This window comes from Amia ocellicauda, chromosome 19 (assembly GCF_036373705.1).
Source record: "Amia ocellicauda isolate fAmiCal2 chromosome 19, fAmiCal2.hap1, whole genome shotgun sequence".
Lineage (NCBI taxonomy): Eukaryota > Metazoa > Chordata > Actinopteri > Amiiformes > Amiidae > Amia > Amia ocellicauda.
This window is the reverse complement of record NC_089868.1, coordinates 18,953,790-18,975,470: the sequence shown is the minus strand read 5'-3', so window position 1 is coordinate 18,975,470 and position 21,681 is coordinate 18,953,790. Positions and strand designations below refer to the sequence as shown.

Here is a 21,681-nt window from a genome sequence, read left to right as displayed (position 1 = left end):
GTCTCCCTCGGTCTGGGGCTCCATGCAAGATCTCACCTCGTGGAGTTTCAATGATCATGAGAACGGTGAGGAATCAGCCCAGAACTACACGGGAGGATCTTGTTAATGATCTCAAGGCAACTGGGACCATAGTCGCCAAGAAAAAAATTGGTAACACATTACGCCATGAAGGACTGAAATCCTGCAGCGCCCGCAAGGTTCCCCTGCTCAAGAAAGCACATGTACAGGCCCGTCTGAAGTTTGCCAACATCTGAATGATGCAGAGGAGAACTGGGTGAAAGTTTTGTGGTCAGATGAGACCAAAATCAAGCTCTTTGGCGTCAACTCAACTCGCTGTGTTTGGAGGAGGAGGAATGACCCCAAGAACACCATCCCCACCGTCAAACATGGAGGTGGAAACATTATGCTTTGGGGGTATTTTACTGCTAAGGGGACAGGACAACTGCACCGCATCAAAGGGACGATGGACGGGGCCATGTACCATCAAATCTTGGATGAGAACCTCCTTCCCTCAGCCAGGGCATTGAAAATGGGTCGTGGATGGATATTCCAGCATGACAATGACCCAAAACACACAGCCAAGGCAACAAAGGAGTGGCTCAAGAAGAAGCACATTAAGGTCCTGGACTGGCCTAGCCAGTCTCCAGACCTTAATCCCATAGAAAATCTGTGGAGGGAGCTGAAGGTTCGAGTTGTCAAACGTCAGCCTTGAAACCTTAATGACTTGGAGAGGATCTGCAAAGAGGAGTGGGACAAAATCCCTCCTGAGATGTGCAAACCTGGTGGCCAACTACAAGAAACGTCTGACCTCTGTGATTGCCAACAAGGGTTTTGCCACCAAGTACTAAGTCGAAGGGGTCAAATACTTATTTCCCTCATTAACATGCAAATCAATGTATAACTTTTTTGAAATGCATTTTTCTGGATTTTTTTGTTGTTATTCTGTCTCTCACTGTTAAAATACACCTACCATTAAAATTAAATACTGATCATTTCTTTGTCAGTGGGAAAACGTACAAAATCAGCAGGGGATCAAATACTTTTTTCCCCCACTGTAGACCTGCTCCACTGGTATATCTTTCTTATCTCCCTGTCTTCCTGATGCCGTTCTTGTCTCTGCCCTGTTTCTTTCCTGAGTATGTCCAGAAGAATGAGTACCAGATTTCCTCCCTAAGCTCCTCCTCCCCCTGCCCTGGTAAAGGTACGGCACGCTGGCTTGCTCTGCCTGTGCCTGCGCTGGCCTCCCATCCCTACATCGCCACTTCCATCACTTCACTGGTCAGGGGAAGCATGGCAGTGCCAGTCAGTCTGACATCTTGACACGCAGCTCCACCTTCTGGACTGAGATAGCGCTGCAGTCTGACAGTGTGTAAATGCAGTCTCCAGTCAGAGCCCTGGATTGCCACTTGGCCGTGAATCTAGAACTGTATTTTGGGACTATATAGGGGGTCAAAGAGAGAATTAGTACATAATAAATAATGCTTACTTACCATTTTATTATTAACACCAAACCATTGCCATTTTCTGCTAATTTCCATTCTCCTACATTAACAAGGATCAAAAACAAAGCGGAAATTCACTTACAACCTGTCAAAAGCCAAGGCCTGTATTAATTTGATCATTTTAATCAACAGCTACCACAGATTTTCAGCTTTGCATGTTTATTTAATATCCAAGAAGCAAGGGTGTTGCACATAGGAACTGACTCATGTACCACAATCACGACTGTTTAGTCATCAAAAACTATTGAAGCCTGCAGTTTAATGAGTTCTCACATTTCGTACGAAGATAAGTGTCTCTGTACATGTTTTTGACCTCTTTGACTCAAATGCTGCTTCTTATAAACTTTACTACTATTTTTCAATCTAAGAATATTTTGATTATAAATATCCAGTCCATAAAAGTCTGCTTTAGTGAACACTGAGACTACATCACTAATGTTTTGTAAACACCAGCTTAGCTTTATTAATGGTAGATCAGCGAGCGCAAAAACATGTTCTGCTTCGGGGAGGAGCAGACAAATGTCCTGTTTGCAGTGTGGTGTTCTGTAGCTGAAGCACATAATTATCTTTACATAATCAACGTATTAACTAGTTTTTCTCCTTATCTCCAGCTGAAAGCCCAAGACTCCACCGTGAACGCCCTTCTGATTGGAGTTTCATGACCCCTCGGAAGCAGGAGTCGGCCAGGAAGAAAGCGGCCCATCGCTCAGCCAAGAAGAGAAGTGGCCTGAGCTTGCTTCAAGTTGTCACCTATTAATCTCTTTCAGGCTCGAGCAAACCTGTTTTCTTCAGCTAGAGTATTTCCCTCAGCAGGGAAAAAGAGAGAGCTTTGAGTGTAGTCTTTACTACACATACACACAAAACAAATGCTAATATATATATATATACACATATATTCTCTGCAAGATAAGACTGTGGAACACTAGGATTTAATCAATTAGCCTTGCAAACAATGGAACATTTTCATTATTGGAATTTCTTTTGCAAGGAAGGTGTGTCCCGACTGCAACGAGTTTCCGTTTTTCTCTTTTGTTTTGCAGTCTGCGGACAACTAATGTAGTTGCATGTTTTTTTTCAGCTTGTGAAAAAAAGCCATATATGCTAACCAATTAGCAGGTTTCCTGTTACTCTACTAATGTTGCTGCCATAGAAAAGCTGTTTTCACGTGGACATTTACGGTTGAAATAACCGATAAGTCTAACTGCATCATCTCAAGACCGAAGCCTGCTCAGAAAGGATTTTGCACACTCCTTGAAAGACTTGAGCAGATGATCCTATTAAAGGATTTATTTAATTTTTTCTGTTCTTTTTCAAGAATAAGGTGTTTGTGATCGTAAAACAGGAGCAAAGACAATTTCACAACCCTTTATAACCATTCTGAATCTGTGAAAGAACAGCTTGCAATCGGCTCCCCCAGTCCTGACGAGCATGTGCACTGAGGCTGTTCACTGACCGCTGGGGCATCGGCTTTGCCTGACATTGGAGTAACGTATTTATTTTAAGGCTAAGACCGTCAGTGCAATATTAGTAACCGACTGCTGACTGAACTGATATATACTTTTAGCAGTGCATCATGGGGGTATTGAAAGGAAAGCCTCTTGTTTGTGTAAAGGATCGCCAATACTGCCAAAGTTTGACCTGCTGACTTCCTTTTTGCCTTATCAATGTGTATTTTGAAAGCATGGCATTAAAATCAAGCCAGAATATTCACTACTATACTATCTTTGACTTACAAATGGAAAGATGTTTTAGGACTTTTAAAATGAAAAGGTAACCGTTAGACATTTGGTCCAATATATTTTTTTTAATCTGTATGCATTTACATATTGTTTAGCACTTTTAATTACAATGGACCAAGCTTAATTAAAAACATACATATAGCTTTAGCTTAAACACATTGAAGCGGTTGTGTTACGTGATTTGCAAAAGCTAAACCTAAGTGTTGCGGTATTCAAAATTAAGGAATCAAATAGTTTTAAATTTAAATTTTCTGTTTTAAATCTTGGTGGGGCTTGTATTCTTATACAAGGCATTCCCTTTACAGTTTCAATACATTTGATGTTTTTCCACATTAAATCAAAAAGCTGTCACAGACTTTGGCAGAGCACTGGTAAAACTGATGTGCTTGATTTTAACATCAGTCACATCATCACATTCAAAGGTGTTTCGTCAATATTTTAATTCATCCCAAAGTAGTTTCCTTTGCTGTATATTTTGCATTTTGATGCTGTACATAACCTGCTTCCAACTGTATTGCTTTTTGTGTGTGGCTTATGTATATTTAATATAAATCCAAGATGAAATACCAGGGTAGCCGTGCAATAGCATCTTTGTTCCTTTTCTGATGTATAACATCATATAGTTTTGCTTTATAAATGCCATAAGCTTTCTGATTCAGGTACAATTATCCCTGATATGTATTTGTTGAAGCTGAAGCCGGGCTTAATTAGAAAAATGTTTATGGACGCCTATACAGTATATTCCTTAATATATAAATGCTTTTCCCTTAGGTAATATACGGGGGGAAAGGAAATGTGCTATTCATGCCTGCTGTTGTTTAAAGCTCTTGGAATTGTTGCTTTCATTTTCTTGCTGTGATTGAGTTAGTGTGTGGCAGCGAGATAGAAAACTGCAAAATCCTGCTTGAAGTAGCTTGAAACCAGACAGTATGGCCTTGTTTGCCTCAAAAGATCACTGAATGCTACGATAAAACCACACGTGATGTGCTGATAATAGAACATGTTAAAAAGAGAAGTAAAAGAATATGCTATGTGAAGAACTGCAAGGTCAGTAAGAAAATGTAACGCTGTACAGTTGAGTGTAAACAAAGCCTTCTGCGTGTCGCGTAGAGGAATGAAGTCTCGCAGTTCTGTGTTGTGTGGGTTTCTGGCGTGTCTGTTTGAACCTTGTATGATATGTATATAATGAACGGAGAGCTGTTTGTTCAGTTGAGTGAAAAGACTGTTTACAAGCGTACCGACACAGGCCTCATTGGCGCTGTTTCTGAATCAAAACCAGCTGTGTTGTGTGTGAATTTAAGGATGTCCTGATAGCATTGGGTTTAAGGGAATAAATCAAGAAACTGTTTTTGTGCATCAATTTTCTGTTAATGTCTGTGTGTGGTGGTGGGGTGGGGGGGTGTTAGTGGTCAAAGATTCACATCATTTTTCATTTAGATGCCACTGATCAAAGTGAATGGATATTAGTAAAGACTGAAAAATTAATCCACCCATTTTCACCCAGTTTGTCTTATAAGTTGTAGGTTGACTAGATCCCCAAAAAATCATAATGTAATTATGCTATTATTTATCTTGAAAAAGGTGGTAGTGTTGTAATCTAGTGTGTCTAATCATGATCAACAATGCAGAATGGAAGGAAGGGCCACACTTTTGCTTGCATTGTGGTAAGTTTCTCAAAACGTTTCTGCTTAGGCTAGGTTCCTTCAAATGCACATTATTCCTTCATTTCTTATGCTATTTTCACCCAACAACTTCTATGTTTCAATTCCAGTGGTATTTCAACATAACAAATTCAGAAAATTGTAATATACTTTGTCTAATCATGATCAACGTGCCAAAAATCATTCTACAGTTTATTTTCATTCAGGTGCCACATACCTGTATTCCTAATAATGTCAAGATTAAAATCTCACGGGTCTAAGAAGTTCAAACCAGGCGAAAATGGGTCATCGTGTAAAGTGTTTAAATACACATCTGGAAAACAGTTGCAATTTAATAATTAATGACAATATTATCACAATCCATGTCGCTTTTTATTTGTAAATAACGGCAACAATTTAGCATTCTACATGTTTTTAAACAAGAACATTACAAGGCATAGTAACAGAAAAATGAAATTCAAGTTTTTGCTTACGTCAACCTAGACAGCCTTCAAGGTCAAGCACACACACATACCTGTTCCAGCTTTGCGGACCGTCTTTTGAGACTCTTGAAGTGAAAGATCGTGTTTTTTAAAGTATTGCTGTTTAAAGTATTCACTTCTTCTTATTAATCAATTATATATTTTGAGTTTGTTGAAAACCATTACATTTCTTTGGAATAGCAGTAAAAAGCTCAGATGTTCGGTCAACTAATTCGTTCAACTGGAATCTTAGTTTTCTCTATATTTAGTCATTGTTCAACAAACTCTAAAATACATACATACTGGAGAAAGTTATAGTTTAATTAAAAATGTTAAACTAGAATAAAACCCTGAATTACAAATGTCAAATGAAGGTATGAAAACTACTAAACAGTTATATTCCTTTCCAGGTGAGTCTTTCATCCAACTTTGTCTCTCAGTGTATTTCTGTGATTATATCATCATTAAAAACAAAACGCATGAGGATTATTTTGCATAATAAGCATGACAAAAAATATATATTATTGAACAGTTATGCTTAATACCTGAAGTAATTCATCCCTTATTCATTTGTGTCTCAGACTGGCTTTTTAAGGTCCAGACTTTCCCTTGAATATGGTTTCTTTTCCTTTTCCATACAAGACAAAGCCAAATTCAAAATAACAATAACCATATAGCATGGTGTTTTAAATATGTAACAAATAAATACACTACTCTCTATTTGGTGAAAAATTATTGCAAATCACTGCAATTAAATATTGTGGAGACCAAACACAAAAACATCTACAGTACAGTACAAGATTTGTCTGCATAGTTAAAGCTTATCTTAATATTTACTACTCACAGCATCAATAACTGCACAGATAAAGTGCTTGCAGCATTGTGATGAAAGGCAACAGCAGAGCTGGGAGAGTCCTGCCATTCAGATCTGGGCTAGTGATACTCTGATGAGTTTCCCTCAGTGAAGCAAAAATAGAAAAGTGCATCGCAAATTAATCAATCCAGTTACAAATCCCTACAGAAGAATCGAGCAGTAGAGCTGAGTACCAACAACTCGGCTGTGATGGAAATGCGAGCTCATTTCTTTGGTAATGTCTCTTGAATGTATGTCTCTTTCAGCAGTTAATACTAGTAACCAAATATTACGGCAATTATAGATTCGTGCTATGCATTGTAACATTTTAACTAGATTGGGCATACATCTGTAGAAAGCATAGCTATTTTGCATTCTGATATTAAGTAATATTTGTCTTTCTTATGTGGACATGGATCAAATACAAAATGTTGGTGTACTTCCAACTGCAGAAACCTTAAAAACATCACCACGATGGAGCTATAAACCCCTCAGATCCCCTCTGTAAACTGGTTTGTAGTGCAATCTCAGCAAACAGGTAATAATGAAGAAATATAAACATGCTGACCTAACTACGGACAATCAGATGGGCTTGTAGAGTAAAGAAGTGACATATTTCTTCTTGTATCTGTGTGTAGCACTGAGCACCATCACACCATCCTGCAAGAAAACAAACAATAAGAAATTAAATATATGAATGGGAAAAAAAACTGCAATTAAAGAAATAAAATGTATATTAAACAAAAACAATGAATGTCAATAAAGAACTAACAATTATTTTTCAGCATTTTACAAAATGCACATAAAAACATAGCATTGTTACAAAAATAAGTAACTTCACACAACAATACATGTGTTTTTGAGACATTTCCAAACTTCTTGTACCTTTATTGACAGAGCATATAGATGGTTGAGCATCACATGGTTTGGTTCAGGCAGCAAGGCAGGGTCACACTGAAAAATACATATTTCTATTTTAGAAGTTATTTGGAAAAGTGCCCTACAAACAATTAACGCCTATGCACAACATTAATTTACCATTTATTTTCTGTTATATACACATAACACAAAACAATGTATCACTTATTTTTAAAAGCTGAGATTAGGTTTTTATTTTTCATAAAATACTAATAGGGGTAGTTTTTGTTTAACTAACATAAATCACTATCAGAATACCTTTTATGAAATTGTATTTTAAGGCAGTCTCAATGACTGATTTATAAATTAAACAGAACAATCTAAAGTAGAATGCTAAAGTTCCTGGAGAAACCGTCTGCGTGTAACAGTATTTTAGTGTATTATACGAGTTGTATATGTGTACCAGTGTTTCCTACACCACTATTCTGGAGCATCACAAACTATATACGTTGCGATTATTTGTTTATAAAGGAATATTTTGAAATGATCTGTAACTGACCAACCAAAACGTTTTTCTTTTTCAATTTTTATTATTTAATTTTCATTCAATAATAGTTTAGCAATGTGAGCTGCAAAGAAAATGCCTGAACATTAGAATCCTTATAGCAGTGTTTTCCGGTCATAACTGCGAAATACAAAACGTATTAGACTATCTATCTAATTTATGGGTAATTCCATGATAAAATCAGCCTGGCCATGAAAAAACAGAAATGCCTATATCCAAATAATATCTTTCTCAGTTTGTACTAAAAGGAATATATGTGCATGCTGTATTATTTTGGTTCACTTACAGCCTTTCAAAGTAACAGTAGAAAAACAAGAAAGCAACATTTACAGAAGTCTAATTTTCATACATTTTTAAGTTTCAATTGTGGGAAAGCTGTTTTATGTATAGTTTTGTAAATATGCCCAATTTGAACTCAATTGGTATGTGACAGAAAGATAATACTACATTTTGCTGATAAAATGAAAATGTTATAGCAGTTTAAAATAATGGTGTTTACAAATTATGCAAATGTCACATCCATAACATTTTCTTGGTAAAGTTTTTTATGTTACGAGATTAAAAACAAGTTTACCGTTTATTAATAAAAATTGCAGAATGGATTTATTAGCGTTATGGATGTGACAATAATGTCCTAAAGTAATACTAAGCCTGATGATTGGAAACTAATGTCTTACAACGTAAAAGCAAAATACATTAAAATCACTAATGGTAGCACATTTTCATGCCATACTTGATGTATTATATCACACCAGAAAATCCCACCAGTCATTTGAATAGAGGGGTTAAGGCATAATTTGAAATGTTGTCGAATATTTGTTTTAAGATCACCCAAACACGTTCCTTAAAACTGAAAATACACACAATCTTAAAGGGGAACTCCACCAAAAATCCATAATTTCTCAGTTCACATATTCTGTGGAGTGAGATTATCATGTCCAGTCACAAATATCATTAAAAACTACATTTTATGGACATTCAATGGCCCCATCACCGTATTTTTCCAAAAGAACCATCAGTTTTCAGTCATAAACTGAAAAACTGGTCCTCTCCCGCCTGGACTACTGCAACTCCCTCCTGGCCGGCCTGCCTGCATCCACTACCCGCCGCTCCAGCTCATCCAGAACTCTGCAGCTCGTCTGGTGTCTCTCTGCCACGATTCGCACTCGCTACTCCACTGCTCCGCTCCCTCCACTGGCTCCCAATAGCAGCACACATTCAGTTCAAGACTTTGACCCTCACCTACCGCTGTCTCGACCACACTGCACCAAGCTACCTTCAGTCACTCGTCTCTCCATACATCCCCTCCAGACCACTGCGCTCCTCCAGTGCCAGAAGGCTAACTCTGCCTCCTCTCCACTCTCCTTCCTCCAGAGCCACTCCTTCTCATTCCTGGCCCCTAAGTGGTGGAACGACCTGCCCACCGAAGTCAAAACAGCAGAGTCCTTGACCTCATTCCGGCGCTTACTCAAGACGCATCTCTTCCGACAGCACTTGTAATATTAGTCCTCTATCCCTGCTAGGTAGCACTTCAGCTTATTATGCTCCTCGCGTTCTTGTTTTCCTCCTTGCTCCCTTTCCCGTAGCCCTTGTCTGTAACCCTACATCTTGACAGCACTTCGCTTTCACCGTCCAGGATGTAGGAAGTCTCTTACTGTACTTGTGTAAATTGTAATTGGAATCTGTAAAATGTATTATTTTGAATTGTTATGTTTTAGCTAAGTTGAATTTGTAATGATTGATGCCTTGTACTTCTCTGTATTTTTGCACTTATGTTGTAAGTCGCCCTGGATAAGGGCATCTGCCAAGAAATAAAAATAATAATAATAAATAATAATAAAAAGTTTATTTCACAACATTTCACTATTATTTTACATGATTATTTTATTTGAGGGACTGCCGTGTTGGCTACAGTGGAGCACTCTGCTCCAGCCTGCTTCGCTTGAATAAAATAATAGGGTGATGGGCCCATTTTAATGATTTTCTGAATATCCCATCAACTTCCAGAAAAGCAGCTCCAGAGTTATCACAGTTTTACATCCTTACAATTTAGAATGTTTTTTTTTGTTTTAATTTGAAAAAACATCAACAATATGCATGCCACCACTTTACAGGTTTCTGTGCAATAGTTTTTGCCTTGGTTTTCTAATACTTTGTACTTTGTTGTGATCCACAACTTGCTTCCTCATTGATGGTAGAAAGGAGGCGTGTTTGTAATCTGATTGTAAACTACAGTCCTTTTTTTTTTTTGGTAATCTCTTACGGACACCGACAGGTTCTGAGGTAATTAATGAGCTTAAAGTGATTTTTTTTTTATAAAGTTAATAAAGCCTTTTAATAAAGGTTTCAATACATTTTTTTCCAAAACAGTTCAGACAGCGTCACATCCATAACACTGCACTTCGTGTTATATTATGAAAATATTAAAAATCTGAGGTATTACTTAATATGATTTTGGGGAGCTGCCAAGTCGTCCTTATAAAATGGCATTAAATGTTTTGAGTGTAAGTTCCACAAATCACAGATTTTTGAGGATAAGTAAGTGACCCCAGCAATGCTTGTCCATTTCTGTCACATCCATAACACAAGTTTCTTGGAATGGTGAAACTTTTAACCTTGAAATTTGAACATGATAGAGTCCAAAAAACACATTATCTAAATTATCAATTGCATTTAGTTAGTTATTGAAATGAGTACAAAAATCCATAACGCTGGAATTGCCCTAATAAGATCTAAACGATTAACTTTTCCATGTTTCCAAAGCACACCCAACATATAGACTGCTGGTCTACATTTGGAAACACACCAGTGTGTGTTCTAGTTCCAGTTAATAAAAAATAAATAGCAATAGCTGGGTGTGTGTGTAGCTTAATAATATTAATGTGTTTGTTGCTCCTCTTTCCTTGTCTGTCATTGCTAGTGTCACAGAAGGGTGTTTGGCTTTTAAGTGGGTTAACATACCAGCTGTAGATTTGAGGTAGATTAATTGCACTGCACATATTCCACACTTAACAGTCTTTTAATTTACTTTGTCAAAGTATTTCCATGCAGAATTTCTCTGTGTGGAAGCCATTGGTCGCGTTCTTGAAGCGCAGATTTCCACAGATATGCTCAGATATGCGCAGATCTGTGCAGATCTATAGAATTCCACCAATCCCATTGGTGGAGCCACGCAGATCTGCGGAAATCTGCGGAAATCCGCACTACACAAACGCAACCATTGTCAGCCAATCACAATCAATCTTCATTACAGCTACATAGAGAGCCAATCAACAGTACAGGCTTTAACCCTGCTGTGACTGCGGTGACTCCACCCCAATGATACTGTCAATGTAACTTTTTCAATGGTACCAGAGCAGGGTTAAAATAAAATCAATATATACTTTTAACTATCAAAAGTTAGATTTACTTGTCGATGGTCAAATTTTTGACTATTTGGTCTCATCCCTACTTTAGATAGTGGGAATTAGTTATTTTTCTAGTTATTGTTTTTGTATTAATATCTATAGCACATTTATTATAATCAACATGTCTTACTACCTATTTGTGGTCTAGATTTATCCAGACCAAGCGGATAAGCTAGAATACAAATTCATAATTGCACACAAACTTAACATTCTACTCTTGATTTGTTGTCACACTAAATAAAAAATAAAGCTAAACTGACTTTCCTATGCGTCACCAGAAATAACCTTCTAAAAGCTGGTCTAAACACTGATGTGTACTTTAGTATGTGTTGTACTACTATAGTAAGTACTTGTAATGTATTACAGTATAATTTAGTTTACAGTATTTGTTGTAGTACCATAGTAAGTACTATAGTTTATTGCAAGGTATTACAGTATAATATAGTATAAAACAGTATACTATAGTATTTGTTGTACTGTAGAGGTACTAAAGTATACAACAGTATACAATAGTATATCACGTATTACTATAGTATAGTTTAACAGTGCACTATTAGTATATCACAAGTTACCACAATATACTATAGTATACAAGTCTATTATTGCATAATACAATACACTATAGTATTTTTTGTACTGTAGTACTATAGTAAATTACAAGGTACTAAATATACTGTAGTATAAAACATTATGCCATAGTATGTCTTACAGTACTACAGTAAATAGTATATAAATATATATATATATATATATATATATATATATATATATATATATATAGTATATAGTAAATACTATAGTATACAACAGTGTATTATAGTATATTACATGTTACTAAAGTATACTGTCATAAAACAGTGTACTATAGTATTTGTTGTACTACTGTAGGACGTACTATAGTACATTGCAAGGTATTACAGTATAATATAGTATAAAACCATATACTACAGTATGTTGTACAGTAGTAAGTACTATAGTACATCACAAGGTACTACAGTATGCTGTAGTATACAGCATTGTACCACAGTATTTCTTATAGTATCACATTACAGTATACTACAGTATAACGGTGCACTATGTATGTCACAAGGTACAATAAAGTTGAATAATTTCTTATTCTTATTGGTCTATGTAAGCATGACAAAAAAGTATTTAAAAATATGTAATACTATGCAGGTTAATATGATTGTAACTACACAGTAGAAGTAGAATAATTTGGCATAGGACCATCAGTAATATTATGTACAAGTATGCAGCTATTATACATGGCAGGTACGTTCATATTTTTATCATAGTATATAAGTTAGTATAAGTAAATGTAAGTTGTTTTTCATATTATTATTATTATTATTAACAATAATAAGAACAAAAATAGTAGTAGTAGTTGTATCAGCGGTAGTTGTTGTAAATAATATTAATCACAACAACAGAAAAGAGAGATTAAAGAGGCTAGATTAAATGTATCGACACAGTGTCAGTACTTAGACGGGATAAAATTAACTTTTTTGGCCACTAGCCACTGTGTCTGGTAGAAGGAAAAAACTTACCAGCCACTTGGTATTTTTACCAGCCAAAGGCAAACATCACCAGAAATGTATGAGGGCCCTTAAATGTGTGGTGAACATGTTAAAATGTGGCATTTATTCAGGTAATTAATCAATCACCATAACAAAAGCTATTTGCACACCTGCATAGACAAGACAGGTGTGTATGAGGGAAAAGGATCTGGATTGAAAAAACATGCTCCCACACAGTTTCTACTTGCAGGTGTTATAAGGTCTTTGATCAAAACATTTCATTCTATTGAATTATAACACTTGCTAGTAAAGACAGTGGAGCATTGTTTTCAAATTAATCAATCACATATGCAATAACATGGCAGCTAATGGGGATCTGTATATCATTTGAGAGGGGTTGTTATATGGTGGCACATTATTGCTCTTCATACTCCTCTTCCTCTTCAGTGCTACTCCATTCTCTAGGTTCCTGCAAGTCATTAAAAGGATTTCATTGGATTGGCTAGTTATTCATAGAGTCACGGTCTGTGGTTGGGTAAAAAAAATATATAAATCTCTAGGAATGATGACAGACAGTGACATCCTTTCCATTGGTCAATAGATGTACGCCAGCAAAGACACAGTGTAAACAAACCACACTCTTCTCTTCAGCAGAATCTCTGCTACGCAGGAAAAAATGCTCAATCACAAATCCATTCCCCATAAATGAATACGTTGTAATTGATGCAGTTGATGAATACTTATCTAACACAACAACATTGTTAAATAAATATCTATGTAAAAATACATCATTAGAAGACGTATGGAAATGGCATAATAACAGCAGACCTGTCAACTCTCATGCATCTCATGTCAGACTCTCAAATTGTTTCCCAACATTATCACAACTTATCACAAAAATTTCAAAATAACTATAAAGGTTGTGACTATTTGTTTTATAAAGGAATATTTTGCAATTACAGCTGTAATTGACTGACTTTTTCATTTTTTATACATTTTCATTCAATTGCCAGTTTAGCAACATGAGCTGCAATGAAAATGCCTTAACATTAGCATTCTTGTGGCAATGTTTTCTGGTCACAACAGTGAAATACAAAACGTATAAGACCTATATAGCTAGCTAATTGATACAATCCACTTCTAAACGATTGACTTTTCCTCTCCAAACCACACTCAGACAGCTGCTCTACATTGGGAAACATAACTGTGCATTCGAGTTACAGTGATAAATAGCAATAGCTGGCTGTGTGCGTATTCATGTGTTGTTGCTCCTCTTTCCTTTTCTGTCATGATTCTAAAACAGTTTGATCCAGGTACTTAATAAGTCAGTAATTATGACAATGAAAAGTAATTAAAAGTCATTATTACACATCCTAAACCACCCTACTTCTGCTTCATTGCTCTCCATGACATATGTCCTCTTGGACCAAAGACTGTCCAGATGACATATATTAAAAAGAACAAAAAACACATGATATTGCGGTTTGCCAAATCAACAAACATACCAACACTACAACTTCAACAAATTAATTTGTATTCTGAAACATACCAACAAATACTCTTTCAAAACTAAAAGTTGAGTTCCTGTACACTTGTTGGCTACCCGCCAAAGTGGCTGTTAAAATTGACAGGTGTAAATTTTATTCTCTGCTTACAGAGTATAAATGGAGGTCGAATGGCACATGAGCTTCACGTTCATGGACAGAGGTGCCACATGTACCGGGAGAGTCTAAAACGATTTTAAGTACTTTTCAGTGCATATTTTCACAGTTATAGGTGCTTTCTACTACTATGAAAAAAGGAAGGATATGTTTTAATATAAACAATATGATTATGACCTGCATACTTAATGTGAATATAGTTTATTGCAGAAAAACACTTAGAGTGGGTTAACTTTAAAAATATTTTTAATATGCAAACTTTCTAAATTAAAAGACAGGCATCTACAAGTATTACATTCAAAAGAGTAAGCATTTAAAGTAATATTAATAGCATAAGTACCATGTTAAGCCCTATAAACATTAAGCACAGTTGGTTATAATAGGGCTTAATATTGTACCAGTTCCATTACCTTAAAGGGCTCTCAAAAGCACCGAGGCTCTATGCACACACACGAAGACTAATAATCAGAAATAAAGCCGCATATATACAAATTTAATGCAATTATTAGAAGTGGAATAATTATTAATATATCATACAGGATTAAATGCACTTCTACTAATATTAATTATACAATATTAAGTGCATCAGTATAAAATACAGTATTATATGAATTGAATGTAGTATTATTAGATATATAGGGAGTAGAAGTATCAGTATAATAATGTATCATAAGGGGGAATTATATGGTACATACTTCTTTAAAGCATGGTAAAATCATATAAAATATGCTAAATAATAGGGAATTAACAGAGGTATGAATTAGAGCCCGACCAATTCTGTTTTTTTGGGTCCGATACCGATAATTGGGTAGCTAAATTTCCCGATTAGCAATATATCTGCCTATATTTACTTTTTTGTTAGCATGCAAAACAGACATTTTCTAGCTTGGACCCCTCAGATCTCTCCCTGACAGAGAGAAATTGTATAAAATATGCACTGAAGGCAGGATTTTTACATTTTACATAATAAACATTAATTTTCATCATAAATAACAACCACAAATCAAACACTGTAAAAATAAATTGCATAAGTTAGAATAAGGGAGAGTAAAGGAAAAATATAAAAAATATGCATGTTCTATACATTAGAACAAAGACCAAGGTATATGAGCAATTTCACACACAAATAGAAAAATGTGCATGTTATATACACTCGAGCAAATAAGAGTGTTCAGTGCTTGTCTAGCTTATATCTGCATTTTACACACGTCAGGTTCTCTCAGGTTCGCAAGCACTGTTGCCAGATTTTTAGACCAGTTTGGGGGGAAATTACAGAGAGGACCTGGCAAAACTGTTCACAAGTCCTCCATAGTGCTCATTACTGCCAATACAACAAGGGAAGGTTATAGTGCAAGCAGCACAGAACAGCTGCATTTGTTTAAAAAATATATATATTTAAAAATGCCCTCGAAAGTATTATTTAATTATTGAAATAGTTTTATAAATATCGTGTATAGTTTCAGTTTTATCCAGCTTTGTCTGAGAGATGCGTATTTCACTCATTTTCTTTAGATGTTTAACTGTGATCTGAGCTTGCTTGTTATTTGGAGACAATTTTTGTTTGCTGATATCCAAGTCAACTTCTTTAGCAAACATTTACTGTTTTTCTTTATTTTAATTACTATTGTGAATTTTGAAAAGCGATTTAACTAATGTTTCATTAAAAATAAGCCTCTATGCCATGGTATACTGTAATCTTCAGTTATGCCAAAAAAAAAAATGGAAAGCTGTACTGCATTTGAGTATCCATGGTTTTGATTAATCAAATATAATATATCAATATATATCCGTATTAAAACACAGTATAAACAAATGTAATGTATAATTATTATAAGTTGTATAAATAGTATCAGTATTAATATAATATTATTATATGTGGGAATCATGATATGAGAACCCACAATGGGAAATCCCAGTACGGCACGGCAATGCGCAGAGAACAGCACTGACTCTGGGACCTGTGACTGCTGATTGGTTATTCAAATTATAGATCAATGCTCAATGTTGATTGCATTGAATGCATTCCACCATTCAAGTCAATGGGAAATTGTGGGTTTTTGATCAATCAAAAAAGCACGAGCATAAAACTAGGTATCATAATGAACCACTGTATGAAGTTTGGTATATGTAGTAAAGAATTGTAGTAGTAGTAATGTTTAGGACTAACAGAAGAAGAAGAATAAAGATTGTGTAAGAGAACAAGCCTCTGCATGTTTTCAGACACAGACTAATAAGTATTTAAACGTAGTTCTTCACACATTCAAAATAAAATGATGCTGTTCGTTTTTCAAAAACATTCAGAGTTTCGCATACTCACACACATTCACACACACACACAAAAGAAATGTTAGAAAATGCTGGTGACTCACAGAGATGTTGGTGTCCTTGTTGAGGATGACCTGCAGGAGGTGTGGGGGCAGAATGGGCGGGTTTTTGAAGCGCTCTTCTGGACGAAACACATAGACGTCCTGCCCATAGGGACCCGGGGGGGAGCTGGACAGATCTGCACACAACACAGCTTATTTCCTAAAGTATGACTCATGTGGTACACCATGTTCACGAGTAAATCCAAAATAATGTTAATCAGAGCTGTAAGTATCACATGTTAGATGAAATACAAGCAATCCGCTTACCTGAGGAATCCGAGCACTCGAGGGAATCCACTTTCAGGGCGTCAAACACCTCAAAGTCAGATTTCTTCACCTGGATCAGATTGTTAATAGTTCCCATCTGGCTGGTAACCACCGGCTGTATAAAAAACATTGACATGCCTTCCCTTCATAAAGCAAAATACATGGTGCAGTGTCTAATGATAAAAACATGAGAATAAGATAGAGTGGCATCTGGCCTGATGATAACCTCTGAGGGGTCATGAACCCACTGTCCATCCACGAAGAACTTATACTGGTGCTCCCCTTCGAGAAGGTCCAGGATGGCAACAAAGTCATTGTGGCTGGAAAGGAAAGGTTGAGACATGGAAACTAAATTTACAACAATAATAAATTCTAATCATACTATATCATATCAATAATCATACTAATCTGATAATCACAGTGAATCATATCATACTTTCATCAGGCCTTGATGAACTAGCTCTGTTCCTTCAAACAAGCAAGACTGCAAAGTTGTACGAAATTACAGGATGGATAGTTTGTTTGTAGTTTGGTGTAATTGGTATTGAGGCAAGCAGGCAGGAACAACAAACCTCAAGTGGGCTGTTGAATGATTGCTTCCATACCTCTTGTTCAGGGGGATCTTGGTGCTCCAGTTATTAAAAGAGCCGGCAATATACACTTCTCTCCCTCCCCCTGTCCAGCGGATCACAGTTGGCCTGGCTTGTGGCCCTGGCTTCATAGGGTCCTCCAGGTCAGGCACAAATTGTAAGAACTCCTTTTCTGCTGAAGGCTTAAACATTTAAATACTTAGTTAGCAATAAATAAATATAACATTACTTGATAAGTGTTACTATAAATAGAGATATTGCAATGCCACCCGTCGGACCAAATGCCATGGGCACACTGCCAGTGTGTGTTCTACCACTGTTTCACTGGTACAGCATACTTACAATACAATTAAGCAATTTTAAGCCACCATTATACAAGTCATGGATTGTGTGCGTCTAAGATAACGCACTGTAGAAGGACTAGCCATCAGGCTGATGAGGTCAAGCATGTGTAAAACAACTGGACAAACAGCAAAACTCATTTGTAAAGAAGCTAATTTCATGAACACTCACAATATCAGCTCAGCAGAAAAAAACTACACATATAAAACAACTGAAAAACAGTCCTTTTCTAAAGGTGACAGCACACTTTATAAATACACAAGAATGTCTTCAGCATTATAGGCAGTGTCTTACAAAGAGTCAGTTTCAAGCAAGATGCTTGCGTTACATACCTTTAACTCCAGGGTGTGAGTGTTGAAGATGTTGGGGTCGTCAGTGCTGTCCAGCATGATTTTGCTCGGCTCTTGCTCTTTATGGCTACTGGCAGCCCCATCGGCACGGTGAGATTTTGCCCCATGGCGATCTCCTGAGACGCGGTCACTGGATGTGTTACCCATAACGTCCTGCACAGATTAGAAAAGCAGGAACATGCTGCTGCTGTTCTAGTCAGGTAATAAGTATGATGGTGGTAGAAACTGCATCTGAACACCAACAGGTTTTTTTCCCACAAGCTTTAAAAGACAGTAAACTATAATTGAAGGGATTACTTTTGCATAATACAGTAATTGTAGATTTCAATGCAAATCCCTGTTCCTATAGGATGATGCCACAGTTTATAAAACAGCCCTTAACTGCAGTGCATTCTCATGGCAAGCCAAGTTATCATTTAGAGCTATATTCAACTGCATTTCCAGATATCTTTAAGGTTTTTCAAATATCTTCAAGATATCTTGAAATAAATTAGAGATCTCTAAATGAATTTCAGATTTTTTTTTAATGTTTGAATGCTCTTTAAAATAAGATATCAGCAATTAATTTACAGATATCTACAAATGTCTTCCTGTGTCAGATCTGCATCTGAAGATCTCTCTAAAGGATAGCATGGCTTGCCATTCATTCTGGCTTTGAGATACTGTCTGCAGTGGCACTGTAACCCCAGTAAAGGTTAAATGATGTCAACTGATGTCGTTTCTATTTATTTTCCTCTAATACAGACCTAATTGGGACCTAGAGGGCGCCATAGAAAATGTGTTACACAATAAACTATCTGAAATTAAAAGCTGGCGTAATACTAAGTGCAAATAGCTCACACTTTTACTGAGGTATTTGGACAAGTAGAAGAAAATAACATGTATAACTGCGTGTGTGGCATTGTGTATTGTACAATACAATATACTGAGTATGTGGATGCTTTAAAAAATAAACAGAAACAATAACTGACAACTGTTAATAAGGGATTCACACTGAAAAACGAGTTTACTCTATCTGTAAGTATGCACGCCTTTCTGCAAACTTTGAAGGGATGGTTTGACAACTACGTATTCAAATACTGCTGCCGAACCAATAGCCTAACTGATAACTAATAAAGTAAACAGATACATGCATGTGAATAAATGTCGTTTTCAATCGCTGATCTCAGTGCTGTGTTTCAATGCGCCCATCTCGGCACAGCTCACTATATTGCTGCTAATCCCGTCGACGCCAGAAATGGAAACGTTTTGCAGCCACCCGGGTGACGTTTGTGTGCACTACTGTCATCCAGGTCTTAAAGGCTACGTGCCATTGCCCAGCTTTCTTTAAAAATAGTTGTCAGTAAGTTAACTTTCCTTTCATGGATCACTAAAACGCGACGCCCGTTTGCAAAAGCGGAATAACAGGCTGCAAATCGCACGAATATTTTAGCTACAACACCGCACACCGCCCGTCAACGAAGCAGTCTAACTTTAACCACGGTGAAAAGATAGAGTTGAACCTAAAAACACTGAAAGAAACGCATCTTACCGGCCAGCGATGTTTACAGCTGATTTCTGCTGCTCTCAGCCGACCTGTCCGCACACATCCTTCTTGTTGACAACAGCCTCCCTGCAACTCCGCCGATACGGGCAGCGGCAAGGCTCAAACTTTCAGTACTCACTGCATTTACCAAACGCGATGCAGCTACAAGTGCTCCTTTACAGGAACTACTGCAGTGACCAAACAATCGTTGGAAAACATGTTACTCAGTTTGTTGATTTATGGCCGCTAATTATAATAATAATACACAAGCAATACTCTTTTTTTTGTTCATGTATTATTATTATTATTATTATTATTATTATTATTATTATTATTATTATTATTATTATTATTATATTGGGCCTTTTTTTGACTTTCTTTCTTTCTGCTGATTGGCAATTTCTTAAAACTGTGATTTTGCTACAATTGTGTCAACTATTTTAAAAATAAATAAACGACAACAACAGCCAGAAACCAAAGATAAACATATAATTTGTATAATTGTCCATACCTAGTTCTTATATGCATATTAATCTAATTAGGCTTTTTGTCATTTTAAATAAGCATAACTGATACATATTCTGCTTGAATATCAAACACATATATATTCATTACTTCAGATAATCCAAAAATACAAAAAAATCTGCAGATGGATACCTGTGGCACACCATAGTTTTCAATTCATTATCTATCAGCAACAGACAAGTCTAGAAAACATATAGACGTGTATTTAATCATATAATTTAATCAGACCTAAATGTACAGCAATACAATCAATAATTTAATATGTTGTTGTTCATGTTAGCATAATGGAGAAAATGAGGTGTACAAGGTGTACGATGTGGCAAGGCCCAGGGATTCATTTAAAACGTCACCTTTAATCCTTATAGGAATCTTTCATTGTTACACACACCCTAACCCTAACCTTTATCTTAATGCAACCACTAAAACAAAATATACCCCATAATATTTTATTGCCACATAATAGACCACAGCACAGAAAATCTATGTGGACGATGTACCATTTACATAAACACTTTGCCTCAAGCGAGCTGCTCTGGCCGATGTTGGTGATTTAATGTATCCACTGAACTGCACAGATGGCACAGATGACAATCAATGAGTTTCAAGGGATTGCCTTTGGATAAGATTCTGTCCAATCAGCAGAGGGCACCGGGGACAGTGCTGCAAGTACCCAGGGCAAGACTCTGTACAAATGTCATTACTGTCTACTTTTAAGAACATTATGATTTACAGTGACCATACAGCCTGGGAAAGGACTTTTATTTTATCATATTATAAGGCTCTTGTGCTCATTTTTTTTTTTAAAGTAAACATAGCATTCAACTTTTATAGAAGTTCTGTTATGCAAGTATATTAGAGAACGTTGTGCAATAATGAATCATTACTTCCTTTTTTTTTTTAGCTATATCCACAACGAGGAAAGCAAATTCTAAGCCCTTATTGCAAAGCTATTGCCTTATTACAATCATACCACACATACCTTAACACAAATCTTAGTCCAAATGTGACCCCAGCCTGCAACTAATCATCAGGCTATGGCTCTCAACCATACTTATTGATAAATAAATAAATTAGATATTTATTCTCTCAATTTATTTTCATGTATATATAATGGTTTCTGATCTCTGCCTTGAAAGTGCTGCTGATGACAACCATATATTTTGTCTCATTTCACATAAAAAAAAAAACACAAACCACAGTTCAAACCACACATCCTGTCATTTGGTTTGTTGATAGTGGGAAAACAAATGTTGTCTATTTCGACTGTGTATTGGCACTACAACCCAATACTAGCTCTCACCTTGCTAAATTAATATTTTCAGTTAATATTATCCAAAATAATATTTTGCTGTTATTTCATTAATAATGCCTGTAATAGATACATATTTTTTAGATTGTGTGTCTTAAATGTCATCATTATTTGATGTTCATTATATTTTAATGCTTTTATCATATTTTATAAATAACGTATTGATGGACACAAGTGTTTTCA

General features: G+C 36.1%; 2 protein-coding genes across 15 annotated transcripts in view; one reads left to right on the top strand and one right to left on the bottom strand.

Moving 5' to 3' along the window:
- pde4dip (phosphodiesterase 4D interacting protein) overlaps positions 1-4,589 on the top strand; it is a 77,550-nt gene extending 72,961 nt beyond the window's left edge. For 8 of the 12 annotated variants that reach the window (XM_066691720.1, XM_066691714.1, XM_066691716.1 and 5 more), the window contains 2 exons: positions 1,138-1,201; positions 2,114-4,589. In XM_066691720.1, coding sequence (XP_066547817.1) covers positions 1,138-1,201; positions 2,114-2,259 — 210 coding nt within the window. In that variant the 3' untranslated portion in view covers positions 2,260-4,589. The remainder of the gene's footprint in view (positions 1-1,137; positions 1,202-2,113) is intronic. The other 4 variants (XM_066691713.1, XM_066691711.1, XM_066691712.1 and 1 more) reach the window with 3 other exon arrangements.
- Positions 4,590-5,252: 663 nt separating this feature from the next.
- prkab2 (protein kinase, AMP-activated, beta 2 non-catalytic subunit) lies at positions 5,253-19,772 on the bottom strand. Of its 3 annotated transcripts, none has more exons than XM_066691721.1 (8): positions 19,671-19,772; positions 18,122-18,292; positions 17,463-17,629; positions 17,084-17,177; positions 16,858-16,972; positions 16,594-16,727; positions 7,102-7,170; positions 5,253-6,876 (listed from the first exon to the last, which is right to left on the bottom strand). In XM_066691721.1, the coding sequence occupies exons 2-8, from the start codon at positions 18,284-18,286 to the stop codon at positions 6,799-6,801; spliced, it is 822 nt and encodes a 273-aa protein (XP_066547818.1). In that variant the 5' UTR covers positions 18,287-18,292; positions 19,671-19,772; the 3' UTR covers positions 5,253-6,798. The 3 variants fall into 3 exon arrangements, with proteins under 3 accessions (XP_066547818.1, XP_066547819.1, XP_066547820.1); XM_066691722.1 differs by having other exon boundaries at positions 18,122-18,320; positions 19,671-19,769; XM_066691723.1 differs by lacking the exons at positions 5,253-6,876; positions 7,102-7,170 and adding an exon at positions 11,946-13,032.
- Between the last annotated feature and the right edge of the window lie 1,909 nt (positions 19,773-21,681).